General features: G+C 48.9%; 1 protein-coding gene across 1 annotated transcript in view; it reads left to right on the forward strand.

The window, feature by feature from the left end:
• Positions 1-24,104, forward strand: part of LOC115128169 (rho guanine nucleotide exchange factor TIAM1-like) — a 202,912-nt gene that overhangs the window by 103,672 nt on the left and 75,136 nt on the right. The window contains exons 8-13 of the mRNA XM_065000598.1: positions 9,326-9,498; positions 9,677-9,901; positions 13,727-13,912; positions 15,600-15,749; positions 17,240-17,317; positions 20,871-21,050. Coding sequence (XP_064856670.1) covers positions 9,326-9,498; positions 9,677-9,901; positions 13,727-13,912; positions 15,600-15,749; positions 17,240-17,317; positions 20,871-21,050 — 992 coding nt within the window. The remainder of the gene's footprint in view (positions 1-9,325; positions 9,499-9,676; positions 9,902-13,726; positions 13,913-15,599; positions 15,750-17,239; positions 17,318-20,870; positions 21,051-24,104) is intronic.

The raw sequence follows: 24,104 nt of genomic DNA on the forward strand, positions 1-24,104 counted from the left end.
TCAATACAACCCTATGTGATTTATGACAGTTCCCCTGAAGAGCACTGTACTCAATACAACCCTATGTGATTTATGACCGTTCCCCTGAAGAGGTACAATTGAAGTCGGGAGTTTACATACACTTAGGTTGGAGTCATTAAAACTCGTTTTTTCAACCACTCCACAAAATTCTTGTTAACAAACTATAGTTTTGGCGAGCCGGTTAGGACATCTACTTTGTGCATGACACAAGTCATCTTTCCAACAATTGTTTACAGACAGATTATTTCATTTATAATTCACTGCATCACAATTCCAGTGGGTCAGAAGTTTACATACACTAAGTTGACTGTGCCTTTAAACAGCTTGGAAAATTCATGAAAATGATGTCATGGCTTTAGAAGCTTCTGATAGGCTAATAGACATCATTTGAGTCAATTGGAGGTGTACCTGTGGATGTATTTCAAGGCCTACCTTCAAACTCAGTGCCTCTTTGCTTGACATCATGGGAAAATCAAAAGACCTCAGAAAATAAATTGTAGACCTCCACAAGTCTGGTTCATCCTTGGGAGCAATTTTCAAACACCTGAAGGTACCATGTTCATATGTACAAACAATAGTATGCAAGTATAAACACCATGGGACCACGCAGCCATCATACTGCTCAGGAAGGAGATGCGTTCTGTCTTCTAGAGATGAACGTACTTTGGTGAGAAAAGTGCAAATCCCAGAACAAGAGAAAAGGACCTTGTGAAGATGCTGGAGGAAACAGGTACGAAAGTCTCCATATCCACAGTAAAACGAGTCCTATATCGACATAACCTGAAAGGCCGCTCAGCAAGGAAGAAGTCACTGCTCCAAAACCACCATAAAAAAGCCAGACTACGGTTTGCAACTGCACATGGGGACAAAGATCGTACTTTTTGGAGAAATGTCCTTTGGTTTGATGTAACAAAAAATAGAACTGTTTGGCCATAATGACCACCGTTATGTTTGGAGGAGGCTTGCAAGCCGAAGAACACCATCCCAACCGTGAAGGACGAGGGTGGCAGCATCATGTTGTGGAGGTGCTTTGCTGCAGGAGGGACTGGTGCACTTCACAAAATAGATGGCATCATGAGGTAGGAGTGGCAAAATGGCTTAAGGACAACAAAGTCAAGGTATTGGAGTGGCCATCACAAAGCCCTGACCTCAATCCTATAGAACATTTCTGGGCAGAACTGAAAAAGATTGTGCAAACAAGGAGGCCTACAAACCTGACTCAGTTACACCAGCTCTGTCAGGAGGAATGGGCCAAAATTCACCCAACTTATTGTGGGAAGCTTGTGGAAGGTTACCCAAAACGTTTGACCCAAGTTAAACAATTTAAAGGCAATGCCACCAAATACTAATTGAGTGTATGTAAACTTCTGACCCACTGGGGAATGTGATGAAAGAAATAAAAGCTGAAATAAATCATTCTCTCTACAATTATTCTGACATTTCACATTCTTAAAATAAAGTGGTGATCCTAACTGACCTAAGACAGGGAATTTTTACTTTGATTAAATGTCAGGAATTGTGAAAAACTGAGTTTAAATGTATTTGGCTAAGGTGTATGTAAACTACCGACTTCAACTGTATATACAGCACTGTACTCAATACAACCGTATGTGATTTATTCATGGCTGTGTAGATGTCCTGATGATATGTGTTGTCTGGTTGCATCCCAAATTACACCCTATTCTCTATATAGTGCACTACTCTGGACCAAGGCCCTAGCCAAAAGTAGTGCACTACTCTGGACCAAGGCCCTAGCCAAAAGTAGTGCACTACTCTGGACCAAGGCCCTAGCCAAAAGTAGTGCACTACTCTGGACCAAGGCCCTAGCCAAAAGTAGTGCACTACTCTGGACCAAGGCCCTAGCCAAAAGTAGTGCACTACTCTGGACCAAGGCCCTAGCCAAAAGTAGTGCACTACTCTGGACCAAGGCCCTAGCCAAAAGTAGTGCACTACTCTGGACCAAGGCCCTAGCCAAAAGTAGTGCACTACTCTGGACCAAGGCCCTAGCCAAAAGTAGTGCACTACTCTGGACCAAGGCCCTAGCCAAAAGTAGTGCACTACTCTGGACCAAGGCCCTAGCCAAAAGTAGTGCACTACTCTGGACCAAGGCCCTAGCCAAAAGTAGTGCACTAGATAGGAATATGGTGCCATTTGAGAGACAACCTAAATATCACAGAGTAGGCCTTTAAAACCACTTGACTGGGCAACATCATTAACCTAAATATCAGGTACTTCCGGGTTGGAGCGAGCGGTCGCATCTGCACTCGGTCCGCAGGTAGTATTACATTTCATTACATTTCATTATAGTACAACGGTTTGATTTGTCTAATCTTAGCAATTTCTTCTTAGCTAGCTACATAGCCGTCTTTGTATCATAGATAATTGCGTAATTATTGTATTTCGTCGTCCTAACGCAGTCTACACTGCCCTGCAGCTAGCCAGCTAGCTAACGTCCACCGTTAGCTAGTCCACCGTCTACCGATTAGCAGCACAACCATTACACTCAACTGAACGACTTGATTAGTGTAGTGTTAGCTAGCTACATAGTTGTCTTTGCTGTCTTCGTATCCAAGATAATTGTGTAGTTTAGAGTGTGTAGTTTTAGAGTGATTATCTTAATTTACCGAGGTTAGCTAGCCAGCTATTTGTCGTCCTTAACGTAGGAGACACTGCTAGCTAGCCAACAGCTAGCCAACGTCTACCGAACAGAACTTCCGCACTCAACAATCCGGTCGCATTTCGCCTCGCTCCACAGGTAGTATCACATTTTTCATTACAGTACAACGGCCTGATTTGTTTGATCGTAGCTAGCTACATAGCTAGCTACATAGCCGTCTTTGTATCAAAGATAATTGTGTAGTCTAGAGCGATTTCCTAGGTTAGCTAGCCAGCTATTGTCGTTCTTTTAACGCAACGTAACGTAATCAACACTGCTAGCTAGCCAGCTAGCCCCGAATAGCAGCACAGTAGAAACTATTACACTCAATGGAACGACTTGATTAGTGTAGTGTCAACAACGCAGCCACTGCCAGCTAGCCTACATAGTCAACAACGCAGCCTCTGCCAGCTAGCCTACTTCAGCAGTACTGTATCATTTTAATCATTTTAGTCAATAAGATTCTTGCTACGTAAGCTTAACTTTCTGAACACTCGAGACGTGTAGTCCACTTGTCATTCCAATCTCCTTTGCATTAGCGTAGCCTCTTGTGTAGCCTGTCAACTATGTGTCTGTCTATCCCTGTTCTCTCCTCTCTGCACAGACCATACAAACGCTCCACACCGCGTGGCCGCGGCCACCCTAATCTGGTGGTCCCAGCGCGCACGACCCACGTGGAGTTCCAGGTCTCCGGTAGCCTCTGGAACTGCCGATCTGCGGCCAACAAGGCAGAGTTCATCTCAGCCTATGCCTCCCTCCAGTCCCTCGACTTCTTGGCAATGACGGAAACATGGATCACCACAGACAACACTGCTACTCCTACTGCTCTCTCTTCGTCTGCCCACGTGTTCTCGCACACCCCGAGAGCTTCTGGTCAGCGGGGTGGTGGCACCGGGATCCTCATCTCTCCCAAGTGGTCATTCTCTCTTTCTCCCCTTACCCATCTGTCTATCGCCTCCTTTGAATTCCATGCTGTCACAGTTACCAGCCCTTTCAAGCTTAACATCCTTATCATTTATCGCCCTCCAGGTTCCCTCGGAGAGTTCATCAATGAGCTTGATGCCTTGATAAGCTCCTTTCCTGAGGACGGCTCACCTCTCACAGTTCTGGGCGACTTTAACCTCCCCACGTCTACCTTGACTCATTCCTCTCTGCCTCCTTCTTTCCACTCCTCTCCTCTTTTGACCTCACCCTCTCACCTTCCCCCTACTCACAAGGCAGGAAATACGCTCGACCTCATCTTTACTAGATGCTGTTCTTCCACTAACCTCATTGCAACTCCCCTCCAAGTCTCCGACCACTACCTTGTATCCTTTTCCCTCTCGCTCTCATCCAACACTTCCCACACTGCCCCTACTCGGATGGTATCGCGCCGTCCCAACCTTCGCTCTCTCTCCCCCGCTACTCTCTCCTCTTCCATCCTATCATCTCTTCCCTCTGCTCAAACCTTCTAAAACCTATCTCCTGATTCTGCCTCCTCAACCCTCCTCTCCTCCCTTTCTGCATCCTTTGACTCTCTATGTCCCCTATCCTCCAGGCCGGCTCGGTCCTCCCCTCCCGCTCCGTGGCTCGATGACTCATTGCGAGCTCACAGAACAGGGCTCCGGGCAGCCGAGCGGAAATGGAGGAAAACTCGCCTCCCTGCGGACCTGACATCCTTTCACTCCCTCCTCTCTACATTTTCCTCTTCTCTCTCTGCTGCTAAAGCCACTTTCTACCACTCTAAATTCCAAGCATCTGCCTCTAACCCTAGGAAGCTCTTTGCAACCTTCTCCTCCCTCCTGAATCCTCCTCCCCCTCCCCCCCTCTCCTCCCTCTCTGCAGATGACTTCGTCAACCATTTTGAAAAGAAGGTCGACGACATCCGATCCTCGTTTGCTAAGTCAAACGACACCGCTGGTTCTGCTCACACTGCCCTACCCTGTGCTCTGACCTCTTTCTCCCTCTCTCTCCAGATGAAATCTCGCGTCTTGTGACGGCCGGCCGCCCAACAACCTGCCCGCTTGACCCTATCCCCTCCTCTCTTCTCCAGACCATTTCCGGAGACCTTCTCCCTTACCTCACCTCGCTCATCAACTCATCCCTGACCGCTGGCTACGTCCCTTCCGTCTTCAAGAGAGCGAGAGTTGCACCCCTTCTGAAAAAACCTACACTCGATCCCTCCGATGTCAACAACTACAGACCAGTATCCCTTCTTTCTTTTCTCTCCAAAACTCTTGAACGTGCCGTCCTTGGCCAGCTCTCCCGCTATCTCTCTCAGAATGCCTTTCTTGATCCAAATCAGTCAGGTTTCAAGACTAGTCATTCAACTGAGACTGCTCTTCTCTGTATCACGGAGGCGCTCCGCACTGCTAAAGCTAACTCTCTCTCCTCTGCTCTCATCCTTCTAGACCTATCGGCTGCCTTCGATACTGTGAACCATCAGATCCTCCTCTCCACCCTCTCCGAGTTGGGCATCTCCGGCGCGGCCCACGCTTGGATTGCGTCCTACCTGACAGGTCGCTCCTACCAGGTGGCGTGGCGAGAATCTGTCTCCTCACCACGTGCTCTCACCACTGGTGTCCCCCAGGGCTCTGTTCTAGGCCCTCTCCTATTCTCGCTATACACCAAGTCACTTGGCTCTGTCATAACCTCACATGGTCTCTCCTATCATTGCTATGCAGACGACACACAATTAATCTTCTCCTTTCCCCCTTCTGATGACCAGGTGGCGAATCGCATCTCTGCATGTCTGGCAGACATATCAGTGTGGATGACGGATCACCACCTCAAGCTGAACCTCGGCAAGACAGAGCTGCTCTTCCTCCCGGGGAAGGACTGCCCGTTCCATGATCTCGCCATCACGGTTGACAACTCCATTGTGTCCTCCTCCCAGAGCGCTAAGAACCTTGGCGTGATCCTGGACAACACCCTGTCGTTCTCAACTAACATCAAGGCGGTGGCCCGTTCCTGTAGGTTCATGCTCTACAACATCCGCAGAGTACGACCCTGCCTCACACAGGAAGCGGCGCAGGTCCTAATCCAGGCACTTGTCATCTCCCGTCTGGATTACTGCAACTCGCTGTTGGCTGGGCTCCCTGCCTGTGCCATTAAACCCCTACAACTCATCCAGAACGCCGCAGCCCGTCTGGTGTTCAACCTTCCCAAGTTCTCTCACGTCACCCCGCTCCTCCGCTCTCTCCACTGGCTTCCAGTTGAAGCTCGCATCCGCTACAAGACCATGGTGCTTGCCTACGGAGCTGTGAGGGGAACGGCACCTCAGTACCTCCAGGCTCTGATCAGGCCCTACACCCAAACAAGGGCACTGCGTTCATCCACCTCTGGCCTGCTCGCCTCCCTACCACTGAGGAAGTACAGTTCCCGCTCAGCCCAGTCAAAACTGTTCGCTGCTCTGGCCCCCCAATGGTGGAACAAACTCCCTCACGACGCCAGGACAGCGGAGTCAATCACCACCTTCCAGAGACACCTGAAACCCCACCTCTTTAAGGAATACCTAGGATAGGATAAAGTAATCCCTCTCACCCCCCTTAAAAGATTTAGATGCACTACTGTTCCACTGGATGTCATAAGGTGAATGCACCAATTTGTAAGTCGCTCTGGATAAGAGCGTCTGCTAAATGACTTAAATGTAAATGTAAATATCACAGAGTAGGCCTTTAAAACCACTTGACTGGGCCACATCATTAACCTAAATATCACAGAGTAGGCCTTTAAAACCACTTGACTGGGCCACATCATTAACCTAAATATCACAGAGTAGGCCTTTAAAACCACTTGACTGGGCCACATCATTAACCTAAATATCACAGAGTAGGCCTTTAATACCACTTGACTGGGCCACATCAGCATTCTAGGGGTCACATCAGCATTCTAGGGGTCACATCAGCATTATAGGGGCCACATCAGCATTCTAGGGGCCACAGCAGCATTCTAGGGGTCACTTCAGCATTCTAGGGGTCACTTCAGCATTCTAGGGGTCACTTCAGCATTCTAGGGGTCACTTCAGCATTCATGGGGCCACATCAGCATTCTAGGGGCCACATCAGCATTCTAGGGGTTCACATCAGCATTCTAGGGGTTCACATCAGCATTCTAGGGGCATTCTAGGGGCCACATCAGCATTCTAGGGGGGGATCCATCATTATTCTAGCATTTCTAGGGGCCATCATTATTCTTGGGGCCACATCAGCATTCTAGGGGCCACATCAGCATTCTAGGGGGGATCACATCAGCATTCTAGGGGCCACATCATTATTCCACATCAGGGGGGATCACATCAGCATTCTAGGGGCCACATAAGCATTCTAGGGGTTCACACAGCATTCATTCATCAGCATTCTAGGGGCCACATCATTCTAGGGGCCACATCTTCTGGGGCCACATCAGCATTCTAGGGGCCACATCATTATTCTAGCATTCTAGGGGCCATTATTCTATCATTATTCTAGGGGCCACATCATTATTCTTGGGGCCACATCAGCATTCTAGCATTCTAGGGCCACATCATTATTCATTCACATCAGCATTCTAGGCCACATCATTATTCTAGGGGATCACATCAGCATTCTAGGGGCCACATAAGCATTCTAGGGGTTCACATCAGCATTCTAGGGGTTCACATCAGCATTCTAGGGGCCCACATCAGCATTCTAGGGGCCACATCAGCATTCTAGGGGCCACATCAGCATTCTAGGGGCCACATCAGCATTCTAGGGATCACATCAGCATTCTAGGGGCCACATCATTATTCTAGGGGATCACATCAGCATTCTAGGGGCCACATCATTATTCTAGGGGCCACATCATTATTCTTGGGGCCATATGCATTCATTATTCTTGGGGCCACATCAGCATCATTCTAGGGGCCACATCAGCATTCTAGGGGCCACATCATTATTCTAGGGGATCACATCAGCATTCTAGGGGCCACATAATTATTCTAGGGGATCACATCAGCATTCTAGGGGCCACATAAGCATTCTAGGGGTTCACATCAGCATTCTAGGGGTTCACATCAGCATTCTACATCAGCATTCTAGGGGGCCACATCAGCATTCTAGGGGCATCACATTCAGGGTTCATTCAGCATTCTAGGGGCCACATCAGCATTCTAGGGATCACATCAGCATTCTAGGGGCCACATCATTATTCTAGGGGATCACATCAGCATTCTAGGGGCCACATCATTATTCTAGGGGCCACATCATTATTCTTGGGGCCACATCATTATTCTTGGGGCCACATCAGCATTCTAGGGGCCACATCAGCATTCTAGGGGCCACATCATTATTCTAGGGGATCACATCAGCATTCTAGGGGCCACATCATTATTCTAGGGGATCACATCAGCATTCTAGGGGCCACATATGCATTCTAGAGGCCACATATGCATTCTAGAGGCCACATCATTATTCTAGGGGATCACATCAGCATTCTAGGGGCCACATAATTCTAGGGGATCATTCTAGGGGTTCACATTATTCTTGGGCATCATCTTGGGGCCACATCAGCATCCTAGGGGCCACATCAGCATTCTAGGGGCATTCTACATAATTATTCTAGGGGATCACATCAGCATTCTAGGGGTTAAGCATTCTAGGGGTTCACATCAGCATTCTAGGGGTTCAGGCCACATCAGCATTCTAGGGCATTCTAGGGCCACATCAGCATTCTAGGGATCACATCAGCATTCTAGGGGCCATCATTATTCAGCATCACATCTTCTAGGGGCCACATCAGCATTTATTCTTGGGGCCAATCATTATTCTTGGCATTCACATCAGCATTCTAGGGGATCACATCAGCATTCTAGGGGCCACATATGCATTCTAGAGGCCACATATGCATTCTAGGGGCCACATCAGCATTCTAGGCCACATCAGCATTCTAGAGGCCACATCAGCATTCTAGAGGCCACATCAGCATTCTAGGGGCCACATCAGCATTCTAGGGGCCACATCAGCATTCTAGGGGCCACATCAGCATTCTAGGGGCCACATCATTATTCTAGGGGATCACATCATTATTCTAGGGGATCACATCAGCATTCTAGAGGCCACATCAGCATTCTAGAGGCCACATCAGCATTCTAGAGGCCACATCAGCATTCTAGGGGCCACATCATTATTCTAGGGGATCACATCATTATTCTAGGGGATCACATCAGCATTCTAGAGGCCACATCAGCATTCTAGAGGCCACAGCCACATCAGCATTCTAGAGGCCACATCAGCATTCTAGAGGCCACATCAGCATTCTAGAGGCCACATCAGCATTCTAGAGGCCACATTAGCATTCTAGGGGCCACATCAGCATTCTGATTATGCGTGCTCCCTCCTGGAGAATCCAGACCGGCACTTCTTACCGCTGGCCACTAGAGAGCAGAATTAAATCGAATAAACAAGCTGTTGTTTATTTGATTTGTTGTTGTTTTCTGCAGGGGCATTTCCCCCTGTCAGATATTAGAAGGAAAGAAAGCTATCACTGTCTAGAAATATACATCACCTTAAACATTTTTCATTGATACTTTATTGTGTTTGACTGCATTTTGCACTTTATAGGAAAAATGGCTATGAACATACATTTGATTTATTGATTGATTGATTGATGATGGTTGTGAGTAACGACCTTGTTCCTGTTTTCTCCCAGGATGCACTCTCTTCTTCTACGAAACAGACGGACGGTCGGGGATCGACCACAACAGTGTCCCTAAACATGCGGTGTGGGCTGAGAACAGTATCGTCCAGGCCGTCCCTGAACACCCCAAGAAGGACTTTGTCTTCTGCCTCAGCAACTGTCTAGGGGATGCATTTCTCCTCCAGGTAGGAGGAGCTCCGTGTGTGTGTGTGTGTGTGTGTGTGTGTGTGTGTGTGTGTGTGTGTGTGATGTACACTGTTTGGTCATTTGTTGTATAACTTGGCTGTATTCCAAGCATGCTGTAGTGTGGAGTAAAGGTCTGCGTAACCTTTTCTCTAACCTCTGACCTCTAACCCCCTGTAGACGTGCAGTCAGACGGAGCTGGAGAACTGGATCACGGCCATCCACTCGGCGTGCGCGGCGGCCGTTGCCAGGCAGCATCACCGGGAGGACACGGTGCGTCTGTTGAGGGCGGAGATTAAGAAGCTGGAGCAGAAGATCGACATGGACGAGAAGATGAAGAAGATGGGAGACATGCAGCTCAGTGCCGTGACCGATACCAAGAAGAGGAAGACCATACTGGACCAGGTGTGTGTGTGTGTGTGTGTGTGTGTGTGTGTGTGTGTGTGTGTGTGTGTGTGTGTGTGAGCTCAGTTACCGATACCAAGACGAGGAAGACTACGAGACCAGTTGTGTGTGAGCTCAGTTACCAATACCAAGACGAGGAAGACTACTGGACCAGGTGTGTGAGCTCAGTTACCGATACCAAGACGAGGAAGACTACTGGACCAGGTGTGTGTGTGTGTGAGCTCAGTTACCGATACCAAGACGAGGAAGACTACTAGACCAGGTGTGTGAGCTCAGTTACCGATACCAAGACGAGGAAGACTACTAGACCAGGTGTGTGAGCTCAGTTACCGATACCAAGACGAGGAAGACTACTGAACCAGGTGTGTATGAGCTCAGTTACCGATACCAAGACGAGGAAGACTACTAGACCAGGTGTGTGAGCTCAGTTACCGATACCAAGACGAGGAAGACTACTAGACCAGGTGTGTGTGAGCTCAGTTACCAATACCAAGACGAAGACTACTAGACCAGGTGTGTGTGAGCTCAGTTACCAAGACGAGGAAGTCTACTGGACCAGGTGTGTGTGCTCAGTTACCGATACCAAGACGAGGAAGTCTACTGGACCAGGTGTGTGTGCTCAGTTACCGATACCAAGACGAGGAAGACTACTGGACCAGGTGTGTAGGAGGGGATTGAAGGAGGGACAAGAAGATAGGAGAGTAGATGATGAAGGTCGTCACTGACGCCAAGAAGAGACAGTATTGATCATGTAATTAGGAGTCCAGACCCTGTTTGTCGAGACTAATATATGTTGTTATTCAGGTTACTGTTTGTTGTGGGGCCATGGATCACTTGGCCCTGTTAGATCCTGACCTACCATGGATCACTTGGCCCTGTTAGACCCTGACCTACCATGGAGCACTTGGCCCCTGTTAGACCCTGACCTACCATGGAGAACTTGGCCCCTGTTAGACCCTGACCTACCATGGAGCACTTGGCCCCTGTTAGACCCTGACCTAGTATTCTCTTAATGAATCCCAAAGTTCATATCGTCCTTAATGGGTCTGTTAATGAACGGCAGATAAAATGTTCCTTTGTTGTGTGTCTGTGAGGTAGTCTCCGTTTGGCTTCCTGGTTGGCTGCCTGGATGGCTGGCTCACTGGTTGCTGACTGGCTGGTTGGTTGGCTGGATGGGTGCCTGGCTGTTGGCTGCCTGCTTGGCAAGCTGGTTTGCTGGGGGACTGTTTGGCTGACTGGTTGCCTGGCTGGTGACTGGCTGGTTGGGTGCCTGTTTGGATGCCTGCTTGACTGACTGTCTGCCTGGTTGGCATGGGCAACTTTGGCAGCGTGGTCTGGTTACACATTGTGCTGAGCTGAATAGAAGCAGGCCTTGCTCCTCAGAAATACTTGTCTCTCAAACGGCATGTTATTCCCTATGTAGTGCCCGTAGGGAATAGGACGCCATTTGGGACTCAACCCTCATACTGTATCAGTCTTTATCTGCTAGAGGTCCTGTATTGTCCCCTCTTCTCTGGGCTAGTTGCCCCCCCACCCTGTCTGGTCCCTCCCCCCTCCACCCTGGCTGGCTCTTCCTCCCCTCCACCCTGGCTGGCTCTTCCCCCCTCCACCCTGGCTGGCTCTTCCCCCTCCACCCTGGCTGGCTCTTCCCCCTCCACCCTGGCTGGCTCTTCCCCCTCCACCCTGGCTGGCTCTTCCCCCTCCACCCTGGCTGGCTCTTCCCCCTCCACCCTGGCTGGCCTTCCCCCTCCACCCTGGCTGGCCTTCCCCCTCCACCCTGGCTGGCTCTTCCCCCTCCACCCTGTCTGGCCCCTCCCCTCCACCCTGGCTGGCCTTCCCCCTCCACCCTGGCTGGCTCCCCCCCCCTCCACCCTGGCTGGCTCTTCCCCCTCCACCCTGGCTGGCCCCCCCCTCCCCCTCCACCCTGGCTGGCCTTCCCCCTCCACCCTGGCTGGCTCTTCCCCCTCCACCCTGTCTGGCCCCTCCCCCACCACCCTGGCTGGCCTTCCCCCTCCACCCTGGCTGGCTCTTCCCCCCCTCCACCCTGGCTGGCTCTTCCCCCTCCACCCTGTCTGGCCCCCTCCCCCTCCACCCTGGCTGGCCTTCCCCCCCTCCACCCTGGCTGGCTCTTCCCCCTCCACCCTGGCTGGCTCTTCCCCTCCACCCTGGCTGGCTCCCCCTTCCCCCCCCTCCACCCTGGCTGGCTCTTCCCCCTCCACCCTGGCTGGCTCTTCCCCCTCCACCCTGGCTGGCTCTTCCCCCCTCTCCACCCTGGCTGGCCTTCCCCACCCCACCCTGGCTGGCTCTTCCCCCTCCACCCTGGCTGGCTCTTCCCCCTCCACCCTGGCTGGCCTTCCCCCCTCCACCCTCCACCCTGGCTGGCTCTTTCCCCCCTCCACCCTGGCTGGCTCTTCCCCCTCCACCCTGGCTGGCCTTCCCCCTCCACCCTGTCTGGCCCTTCCACCCCCTCCACCCTGGCCTCCACCCTGGCTCTTCCCCCCTCCACCCTGGCTGGCCCTGCCCCCCCCATTCCACCCTGGCTGGCCTTCCCCTCCACCCTGGCTGGCCTCTTCCCCACACCGTCTCCACCCTGGTCCTCAGGCCCCTGTTCCCTTCCCCACCCTGGCTGGTCTCTTCCCCTTCTCCACCCTGGCTGGCTCTTCCCCTCCACCCTGGCTGGCTCTTCTCCCCCTCCACCCTGGCTGGCTCTTTCCCCCCTCCACCCTGGCTGGCCTTCTTCACCCTCCACCCTGGCTGGCTCTTCCCCTCCACCCTGGCTGGCTCTTCCCCTCCACCCTGGCTGGCCTTCCCCTCCACCCTGGCTGGCTCTTTCCCCCTCCACCCTGGCTGGCCTTCTTCCCCACCGTCCACCCTGGCTGGCCTTCCCCTCCACCCTGTCTGGCCCCCCCTCCCCCACCCTGGCTGGCACTTCCCCTCCACCCTGGCTGGCCTTCTTCCACCCTGGCTGGCCTTCCCCTGTCCACCCTGGCTGGCTCTTCCCCCTCCACCCTGGCTGGCCTCTTCCCCTTCCACCCTGGCTGGCTCTGCCCTCAGGTACCCCATTATGTTCACCAATCCTAAATATTTGTGGATATGTGTTGAACCTTCTTCACCACAACAGTTCAGCTGTTGAACCTTCTTCCCTGCTACTATTTCTGAGGCGCTGTTGAACCTTCTTCACCACACCGTCTATGTGAAAGGGACCGTTTCAGGTCCTCAGGTACCCGCTGTTGAACCTTCTTCACCACACCGTCTATGTGAAAGGGACCGTTTCAGGTCCTCAGGTACCCGCTGTTGAACCTTCTTCACCACACCGTCTATGTGAAAGGGACCGTTTCAGGTCCTCAGGTACCCGCTGTTGAACCTTCTTCACCACACCGTCTATGTGAAAGGGACCGTTTCAGGTCCTCAGGTACCCGCTGTTGAACCTTCTTCACCACACCGTCTATGTGAAAGGGACCGTTTCAGGTCCTCAGGTACCCGCTGTTGAACCTTCTTCACCACACCGTCTATGTGAAAGGGACCGTTTCAGGTCCTCAGGTACCCGCTGTTGAACCTTCTTCACCCCCGGCCCCGTCGATGTGGCTGGAGGCGTAGTCTCTCTGCTGTCTCCTGTCGTCCACCGTCGGCTCGTTGGTTTTGTTGACGTTTGGGTGGGGGAGACACACGTGGCAGTGTAACCACTCTCAAATGCATAGACACAGCTATGGATGCAAAGACTGTCCATCCGTGAGAAACATGGGATGTACCAAACCCAGATTAACCCTTTTTTTAAAATTTTAAATGGGTTGTTGTGTTTTTTTTTTGTGTTTTTTTTTGTTCTAGATCTTTCTGTGGGAGCAGAACTTGGAACAGTTTCATATGAGTCTGTTCCGGTTCCGGTGTTACCTGGCCAGTCTGCAGGGAGGGGAGCTGCCCAACCCCAAACGCCTGCTAGCCTTCGCCTCCAGACCCACTAAACTGGCCATGGGACGCCTCGGAATCTTCTCTGTGTCGTCCTTTCATGCTCTGGTGAGTTGCGAGCACGCACACACACACACAAGAACTGACGCATGCACACGCATGCACACACACACACACAGTCTGCACACACACAACCACTAGTCTGTCCTCCTGGTCTGTATAACCACTAGTCCTCCTGGTCTGTATAACCACTAGTCCTCCTGGTCTGTATAACCACTAGTCCTCCTGGTCTGTATAACCACTAGTCCTCCTGGTCTGTATAACCACTAGTCCTCCTGGTCTGTATAACCACTAGTCCTCCTGGTCTGTATAACCACTAGTCCTCCTGGTCTGTATAACCACTAGTCTGTCCTCCTGGTCTGTATAACCACTAGTCCTCCTGGTCTATATAACCACTAGTCCTCCTGGTCTGTATAACCACTAGTCCTCCTGGTCTGTATAACCACTAGTCCTCCTGGTCTGTATAACCACTAGTCCTCCTGGTCTGTATAACCACTAGTCCTCCTGGTCTGTATAACCACTAGTCCTCCTGGTCTGTATAACCACTAGTCTGTCCTCCTGGTCTTTATAACCACTAGTCCTCCTGGTCTGTATAACCACCAGTCTGTCCTCCTGGTCTATATAACCACTAGTCCTCCTGGTCTGTATAACCACTAGTCTGTCCTCCTGGTCTATATAACCACCAGTCTGTCCTCCTGGTCTATATAACCACTAGTCCTCCTGGTCTGTATAACCACTAGTCTGTCCTCCTGGGCCATATAACCACTAGTCCTCCTGGTCTGTATAACCACTAGTCTGTCCTCCTGGGCCATATAACCACTAGTCCTCCTGGTCTGTATAACCACTAGTCTGTCCTCCTGGTCTTTATAACCACTAGTCCTCCTGGTCTATATAACCACTAGTCCTCCTGGTCTGTATAACCACTAGTCTGTCCTCCTGGTCTGTATAACCACCAGTCCGTCCTCCTGGGCCATATAACCATTCCATGGTCAGACCTAACCAGCAGTGTCAGGTTTTGTGGGTGAGGTGTTCTGTGTGTTAGATATCCTCCTTTCAATAATGCTGTCTCTGTGAATGTCTTTCTCTCTCTCACCTTTTGTCTGTCTCTGTGTGTGTCTGTCTCTCTCTGTCTCGCTCTGTGTGTTTGTCTGTGTGTCTGTCTCTTTCTCTCTGTATCACTCTCTGTCTTTCACTGTTTCTTTCTCTCTGTGTGTGTCTCTCTCTCTCTGTCTCTCTCTCTCTATCGCTGTTTCTTTCTCTCTGTGTGTCTCTCTGTGTGTGTCTCTCTCTTTCACTGTTTCTTTCTCTCTGTGTGTCTCTCTCTCTCTGTCTCTCTCTCTATCGCTGTTTCTTTCTCTCTCTCGCTGTTTCTTTCTCTCTCTCTGTCTCTCTGTGTGTGTCTCTCTCTCTCTCTCTCTTTCGCTGTTTCTTTCTCTCTGTGTGTGTCTCTCTCTCTGTCTCTTTCTCTCTCTGTGTGTGTCTCTATCGCTGTTTCTTTCTCTCTGTGTGTGTCTCTCTCTCTGTCTCTCTCTATCGCTGTTTCTTTCTCTCTGTGTGTCTCTCTATCGCTGTTTCTTTCTCTCTGTGTGTGTGTCTCTCTCTCTGTCTCTCTGTGTGTGTGTGTCTCTCTCTCTGTCTCTCTGTGTGTGTGTGTCTGTGTGTCTCTCTCTCGCTGTTTCTTTCTCTCTCTCGCTGTTTCTTTCTCTCTCTGTGTGTGTGTGTGTGTGTGATGTAGGTGGCAGCCCGTACAGAGAGCGGGGGGAGGAGACGTACCCAGGCCATGTCACGTACCTCCTCATCCAAACGTAAGAGCAGGTTCTCCTCTCTGTGGGGCCTGGACACTACTTCCAAGAAGAAGACCACAGCCCACCCCACCATCAACCAGGTACGTGTCTTTAACTCCAGCAGACCACAGCCCACCTGCTATGTGTCTTTAACTCCAGCAGACCACAGCCCACCTGGTATGTGTCTTTAACTCCAGCAGACCACAGACCACCAGGTACGTGTCTTTAACTCCAGCAGACCACCTGGTACGTGTCTTTAACTCCAGCAGACCACAGCCCACCTGGTATGTGTCTTTAACTCCAGCAGACCACCTGGTATGTGTCTTTAACTCCAGCAGTCCACCTGGTACGTGTCTTTAACTCCAGCAGACCACAGCCCACCTGGTACGTGTCTTTAACTCCAGCAGACCACAGCCCACCTGGTACGTGTCTTTAACTCCAGCAGACCACCTGGTACGTGTCTTTAACTCCAGCAGTCCACCTGGTACGTGTCTTTAACTCCAGCAGTCCACCTGGTACGTGTCTTTAACTCCAGCAGACCACAGCCCACCTGGTATGTGTCTTTAACTCCAGCAGACCACAGCCCACCTGGTACGTGTCTTTAACTCCAGTAGACCACAGCCCACCTGGTATGTGTCTTTAACTCCAGCAGACCACAGCCCACCTGGTATGTGTCTTTAACTCCAGCAGACCACAGCCCACCTGGTATGTGTCTTTAACTCCAGCAGACCACAGCCCACCTGGTATGTGTCTTTAACTCCAGCAGACCACAGCCCACCTGGTATGTGTCTTTAACTCCAGCAGACCACCTGGTACGTGTCTTTAACTCCAGCAGTCCACCTGGTACGTGTCTTTAACTCCAGCAGACCACAGCCCACCTGGTATGTGTCTTTAACTCCAGCAGACCACAGCCCACCTGGTACGTGTCTTTAACTCCAGCAGACCACAGCCCACCTGGTACGTGTCTTTAACTCCAGCAGACCACAGCCCACCATCCTCCTGGTCTATGTAACCACTAGTCTGTCCTCCTTGTCTATATAACGAAGCAGCTCTGTAGAAATTAACCTGCATAGAGATCTGGAATAATGCCACTTAGAACTGCCACTTAGAACTGCCACTTAGAACTGCCACTTAGAACGGCCACTTAGAACGGCCACTTAGAATAGAACTGCCTCTTAGAACTGCCAATTAGAACTGCCTCTTAGAACTGCCTCTTAGAACTGCCAATTAGAACTGCCAATTAGAACTGCCTCTTAGAACTGCCTCTTAGAACTGCCTCTTAGAACTGCCTCTTAGAACTGCCTCTTAGAACTGCCACTTAGAACTGCCACTTAGAACTGCCTCTTAGAACTGCCTCTTAGAACTGCCACTTAGAACTGCCACTTAGAACTGCCACTTAGAACTGCCACTTAGAACTGCCTCTTAGAACTGCCTCTTAGAACTGCCTCTTAGAACTGCCTCTTAGAACTGCCTCTTAGAACTGCCACTTAGAACCGCCACTTAGAACTGCCACTTATCTCATACATACAACTTCTTTGCTCAGCCATTTTTTTGGAGGGGTTCTATATTGGCCTTGCTGTTTCTCCCTCAGGTCTTTGTTGATGGGGAGGAGCCAGTGAAAAAGCCTCTGGACGGGATCTATGATGTGGACACTGCCAGGGAGAGAGGGGTAAGTAGGCATCACACACACACACACACACACACACACACACACACACTGCCAGGTAAGTAGGCAGTCGGGTACCATTCATCTTCCTAGCTTGGTGGATAACTGATACTGAGGCATCAGTCAAAGAACAGATTGACCTTCATTTACAAAGTCTTTAGGCTGGTAGAAACACTATTTAATGCGTGTCTGTTTCCTAGAAGAGTGAAGAAGAGCCTTCCTCGGGTCACATGTACAGTCAGCAGTGGTGTAAAGTACTTAAGTCAAAAATACTTTAAAGTACTACTTAAGTTGTTTTTTGGGGTGTCTGTACTATTTACTTTTGATATTTTTGACTACTTTTGCTTTCACTTCACTACATTCCTAAAGCAAATAATGTACTTTTTACTCCGTACATTTTCCTTGACACCTAAAAGTACTCGTTACATCTTGAATGCCTAGCAGGACAGGAAAATAATCAAATTCACGCACTAAACAGAGAACATCCCTGGTCATCCCTACTGCCTCTGATCTGGAGGACTCACTAAACAGAGAACATCCCTGGTCATCTCTACTGTCTCTGATCTGGTGGACTCACTAAACAGAGAACATCCCTGGTCATCCCTACTGCCTCTGATCTGGAGGACTCACTAAACAGAGAACATCCCTGGTCATCCCTACTGCCTCTGATCTGGTGGACTCACTAAACAGAGAACATCCCTGGTCATCTCTACTGCCTCTGATCTGGTGGACTCACTAAACAGAGAACATCCCTGGTCATCCCTACTGCCTCTGATCTGGTGGACTCACTAAACAGAGAACATCCCTGGTCATCTCTACTGCCTCTGATCTGGAGGACTCACTAAACAGAGAACATCCCTGGTCATCCCTACTGCCTCTGATCTGGTGGACTCACTAAACAGAGAACATCCCTGGTCCTCCCTACTGTCTCTGATCTGGAGGACTCACTAAACAGAGAACATCCCTGGTCATCCCTACTGTCTCTGATCTGGAGGACTCACTAAACAGAGAACATCCCTGGTCATCCCCTGCCTCTGATCTGGAGGACTCACTAAACAGAGAACATCCCTGGTCATCCCTACTGCCTCTGATCTGGTGGACTCACTAAACAGAGAACATCCCTGGTCATCCCTACTGCCTCTGATCTGGTGGACTCACTAAACAGAGAACATCCCTGGTCATCTCTACTGCCTCTGATCTGGAGGACTCACTAAACAGAGAACATCCCTGGTCATCCCTACTGCCTCTGATCTGGAGGACTCACTAAACAGAGAACATCCCTGGTCATCCCTACTGCCTCTGATCTGGAGGACTCACTAAACAGAGAACATCCCTGGTCATCCCTACTGCCTCTGATCTGGTGGACTCACTAAACAGAGAACATCCCTGGTCATCCCTACTGTCTCTGATCTGGAGGACTCACTAAACCAACATGCTTTGTTTGTAAATGATGTCTGAATGTTGGAGTGGGACCCTGGCTATCCGTAAATAAAATAAAAATGTAACTAGAAAGATCTGGTTTGCTTAAAATAAGGAATATGAAACAATTTTTACTGTTGATACTTAAGTATATTTTAAACCAAATAGTTTTAGACTTTTACTCAAGTTGTATATTACTGGGTGACCTTTTACTCAAGTTGTATATTACTGGGTGACCTTTTACTCAAGTTGTATATTACTGGGTGACCTTTTACTCAAGTTGTATATTACTGGGTGACCTTTTACTCAAGTTGTATATTACTGGGTGACCTTTTACTCAAGTTGTATATTACTGGGTGACCTTTTACTCAAGTTGTATATTACTGGGTGACCTTTTACTCAAGTTGTATATTACTGGGTGACCTTTTACTCAAGTTGTATATTACTGGGTGACCTTTTACTCAAGTTGTATATTACTGGGTGACCTTTTACTCAAGTTGTATATTACTGGGTGACCTTTTACTCAAGTTGTATATTACTGGGTGACCTTTTACTCAAGTTGTATATTACTGGGTGACCTTTTACTCAAGTTGTATATTACTGGGTGACCTTTTACTCAAGTTGTATATTACTGGGTGACCTTTACTCAAGTTGTATATTACTGGGTGACCTTTACCTTTACTCAAGTTGTATATTACTGGGTGACCTTTTACTCAAGTTGTATATTACTGGGTGACCTTTTACTCAAGTTGTATATTACTGGGTGACCTTTTACTCAAGTTGTATATTACTGGGTGACCTTTTACTCAAGTTGTATATTACTGGGTGACCTTTTACTCAAGTTGTATATTACTGGGTGACCTTTTACTCAAGTTGTATATTACTGGGTGACCTTTTTACTCAAGTTGTATATTACTGGGTTGTATATTTCACCTTTCACTCAAGTTGTATATTACTGGGTGACCTTTTACTCAAGTTGTATATTACTGGGTGACCTTTTACTCAAGTTGTATATTACTGGGTGACCTTTTACTCAAGTTGTATATTACTGGGTGACCTTTTACTCAAGTTGTATTTTACTGGGTGACCTTTTACTCAAGTTGTATATTACTGGGTGACCTTTTACTCAAGTTGTATATTACTGGGTGACCTTTTACTCAAGTTGTATATTACTGGGTGACCTTTTACTCAAGTTGTATATTACTGGGTGACCTTTTACTCAAGTTGTATTTTACTGGGTGACCTTTTACTCAAGTTGTATATTACTGGACCTTTTACTCAAGTGACCTTTTGGGACTCAAGTTGTATTTTACTGGGTGACCTTTTACTCAAGTTGTATATTACTGGGTGACCTTTTACTCAAGTTGTATATTACTGGGTGACCTTTTACTCAAGTTGTATATTACTGGGTGACCTTTTACTCAAGTTGTATTTTACTGGGTGACCTTTTACTCAAGTTGTATATTACTGGGTGACCTTTTACTCAAGTTGTATATTACTGGGTGACCTTTACTCAAGTTGTATATTACTGGGTGACCTTTTACTCAAGTTGTATATTACTGGGTGACCTTTTACTCAAGTTGTATATTACTGGGTGACCTTTTACTCAAGTTGTATATTACTGGGTGACCTTTTACTCAAGTTGTATATTACTGGGTGACCTTTTACTCAAGTTGTATTTTACTGGGTGACCTTTTACTCAAGTTGTATATTACTGGGTGACCTTTTACTCAAGTTGTATATTACTGGGTGACCTTTTACTCAAGTTGTATATTACTGGGTGACCTTTTACTCAAGTTGTATTTTACTGGGTGACCTTTTACTTTTACTTGAGGCATTTTATATTAATGTATCTTTTACTTTTCCTCAAATATGACAGTTGGGTACTTTACCCACCACTGACAGGTAGTCATGCAAGTTCAAATCCCCGAGCTGACAAGGTACAAATCTGTCGTTCTGCCCCCCTGAACAAGGCAGTTAACCCCACTGTTCCTAGGCCGTCATTGTAAAATAATAATTTGTTCTTAACTGACTTGCCCTAGTTAAATAAAGGTTAAATAAAGGTTAAATAAAGGTTAAATAAAGGTTAAATAAAACAAACAAGCTAGTTCTAAACCATGTCTTTCTATCTCTCCAGAAGAGTCATGAGGGGAAGAGTCTTCCTCAGGTCAACTCAGACATTCACATGACAGACAGTGATATCTGGGTGCCTGACCACCTGACCCCGTCCTGGGTGTGTCTTCCTAACGACCAGCCTGTCCTCGTCATCATCCAGCCTAGAGAGTCTGCTCTGTACGCGCTGGAGACCATCTGCAAGGTAACTAGCAACTTAACTAACCTACACTGGAGACCGTCTGCAAGGTAACTAGCAACTTAACTAACCTATACCGGAGACCATCTGCAAGGTAACTAGCAACTTAACTAACCTACAATGAAAACCGTCTGCAAGGTAACTAGCACCTTAACTAACCTACACTGGAGACAGTCTCCAAGGTAACTAGCAACTTAACTAACCTACACCGGAGACCATCTGCAAGGTAACTACCAACTTAACTAACCTAAACCGGAGACCATCTGCAAGGTAACTAGCAACTTAACTAACCTACAATGAAAACCGTCTGCAAGGTAACTAGCAACTTAACTAACCTACACCAGGAGACCGTCTGCAAGGTAACTAGCAACTTAACTAACCTACACTGGAGAGAGTCTCCAAGGTAACTACCAACTTAACTAACCTACACCAGGAGACCGTCTGCAAGGTAACTAGCAACTTAACTAACCTAAACCGGAGACAGTCTCCAAGGTAACTAGCAACTTAACTAACCTACACCAGGAGACCGTCTGCAAGGTAACTAGCAACTTAACTAACCTAAACCGGAGACCATCTGCAAGGTAACTAGCAACTTAACTAACCTACAATGAAAACCGTCTGCAAGGTAACTAGCAACTTAACTAACCTAAACCGGAGACAGTCTCCAAGGTAACTAGCAACTTAACTAACCTAAACCGGAGACAGTCTGCAAGGTAACTAGCAACTTAACTAACCTACACCGGAGACAGTCTCCAAGGTAACTAGCAACTTAACTAACCTACACTGGAGACCATCTGCAAGGTAACTAGCAACTTAACTAACCTAAACCGGAGACCGTCTGCAAGGTAACTAGCAACTTAACTAACCTAAACCGGAGAACACCTGCAGCTTTCCAGAGTAGAGAACAATGATGTTATGCCTCATCACACCAAGTGGTCCGTCCATCTCTTCCTGTCCTGGACTAGTTTAGTGTTCTAGTAACAGTATACATTCCTGTATGATTGGCTACGGTAAGGATGAGTCCTGTATGATTGGCTACGGTAAGGATGAGTCCTGTATGATTGGCTACGGTGAGGATGAGTCCTGTATGATTGGCTACGGTAAGGATGAGTCCTGTATGATTGGCTACGGTAAGGATGAGTCCTGTATGATTGGCTACGGTAAGGATGAGTCCTGTATGATTGGCTACGGTAAGGATGAGTCCTGTATGATTGGCTACGGTAAGGATGAGTCCTGTATAACAGGTTCTTCTCTTTAACCCTTTTCACACGTACCATCACAAGGGTAAAACTGGCCATTTTGATTTCACCAACAAACAAATGTAATCAAATCAAGCCGATTTTGTCGGTGGAAACGGGTGGCAGATGGATAACAATGACACGTTAACTCTCTACGGAACATAACAGGACTGATATCAGTCCATGACTTCCCCGTTATTTCTCCCCAATCAGCCCCACAGACGATGAAGAGTGGACATACACTCACAGGCATTATGGCTGCTACCTCACACTCACAGGCATTATGGCTGCTACCTCACACTGGCATTATGGCTGCTACCTCACACTCACAGGCATTATGGCTGCTACCTCACACTGGCATTATGGCTGCTACCTCACACTGGCATTATGGCTGCTACCTCACACAGGCATTATGGCTGCTACCTCACACTCACAGGCATTATGGCTGCTACCTCACACTCACAGGCATTATGGCTGCTACCTCACACAGACACAGGCATTATGGCTGCTACCTCACACTCACAGGCATTATGGCTGCTACCTCACACTCACAGGCATTATGGCTGCTACCTCACACTCACAGGCATTATGGCTGCTACCTCACACTCACAGGCATTATGGCTGCTACCTCACACTCACAGGCATTATGGCTGCTACCTCACACTCACAGGCATTATGGCTGCTACCTCACACTCACAGGCATTATGGCTGCTACCTCACACAGGCATTATGGCTGCTACCTCACACTCACAGGCATTATGGCTGCTACCTCACACTCACAGGCATTATGGCTGCTACCTCACACTCACAGGCATTATGGCTGCTACCTCACACTCACAGGCATTATGGCTGCTACCTCACACTCACAGGCATTATGGCTGCTACCTCACACTCACAGGCATTATGGCTGCTACCTCACACTCACAGGCATTATGGCTGCTACCTCACACTCACAGGCATTATGGCTGCTACCTCACACTCACAGGCATTATGGCTGCTACCTCACACAGACACAGGCATTATGGCTGCTACCTCACACTCACAGGCATTATGGCTGCTACCTCACACTCACAGGCATTATGGCTGCTACCTCACACTCACAGGCATTATGGCTGCTACCTCACACAGACACAGGCATTATGGCTGCTACCTCACACTCACAGGCATTATGGCTGCTACCTCACACTCACAGGCATTATGGCTGCTACCTCACACTCACAGGCATTATGGCTGCTACCTCACACTCACAGGCATTATGGCTGCTACCTCACACTCACAGGCATTATGGCTGCTACCTCACACAGACACAGGCATTATGGCTGCTACCTCACACTCACAGGCATTATGGCTGCTACCTCACGCTCACAGGCATTATGGCTGCTACCTCACGCTCACAGGCATTATGGCTGCTACCTCACACACTCACAGGCATTATGGCTGCTACCTCACACTCACAGGCATTATGGCTGCTACCTCACACAGACACAGGCATTATGGCTGCTACCTCACACAGACACAGGCATTATGGCTGCTACCTCACACACTCACAGGCATTATGGCTGCTACCTCACACTGGCATTATGGCTGCTACCTCACACACTCACAGGCATTATGGCTGCTACCTCACACTCACAGACATTATGGCTCCTACCTCACACTCACAGGCATTATGGCTGCTACCTCACACTCACAGGCATTATGGCTGCTACCTCACACTCACAGGCATTATGGCTGCTACCTCACACTCACAGGCATTATGGCTGCTACCTCACACTCACAGGCATTATGGCTGCTACCTCACACTCACAGGCATTATGACTGC

The sequence above is a fragment of the Oncorhynchus nerka genome, linkage group LG14, assembly GCF_034236695.1.
Source record: "Oncorhynchus nerka isolate Pitt River linkage group LG14, Oner_Uvic_2.0, whole genome shotgun sequence".
In the NCBI taxonomy this organism is placed as follows: domain Eukaryota; kingdom Metazoa; phylum Chordata; class Actinopteri; order Salmoniformes; family Salmonidae; genus Oncorhynchus; species Oncorhynchus nerka.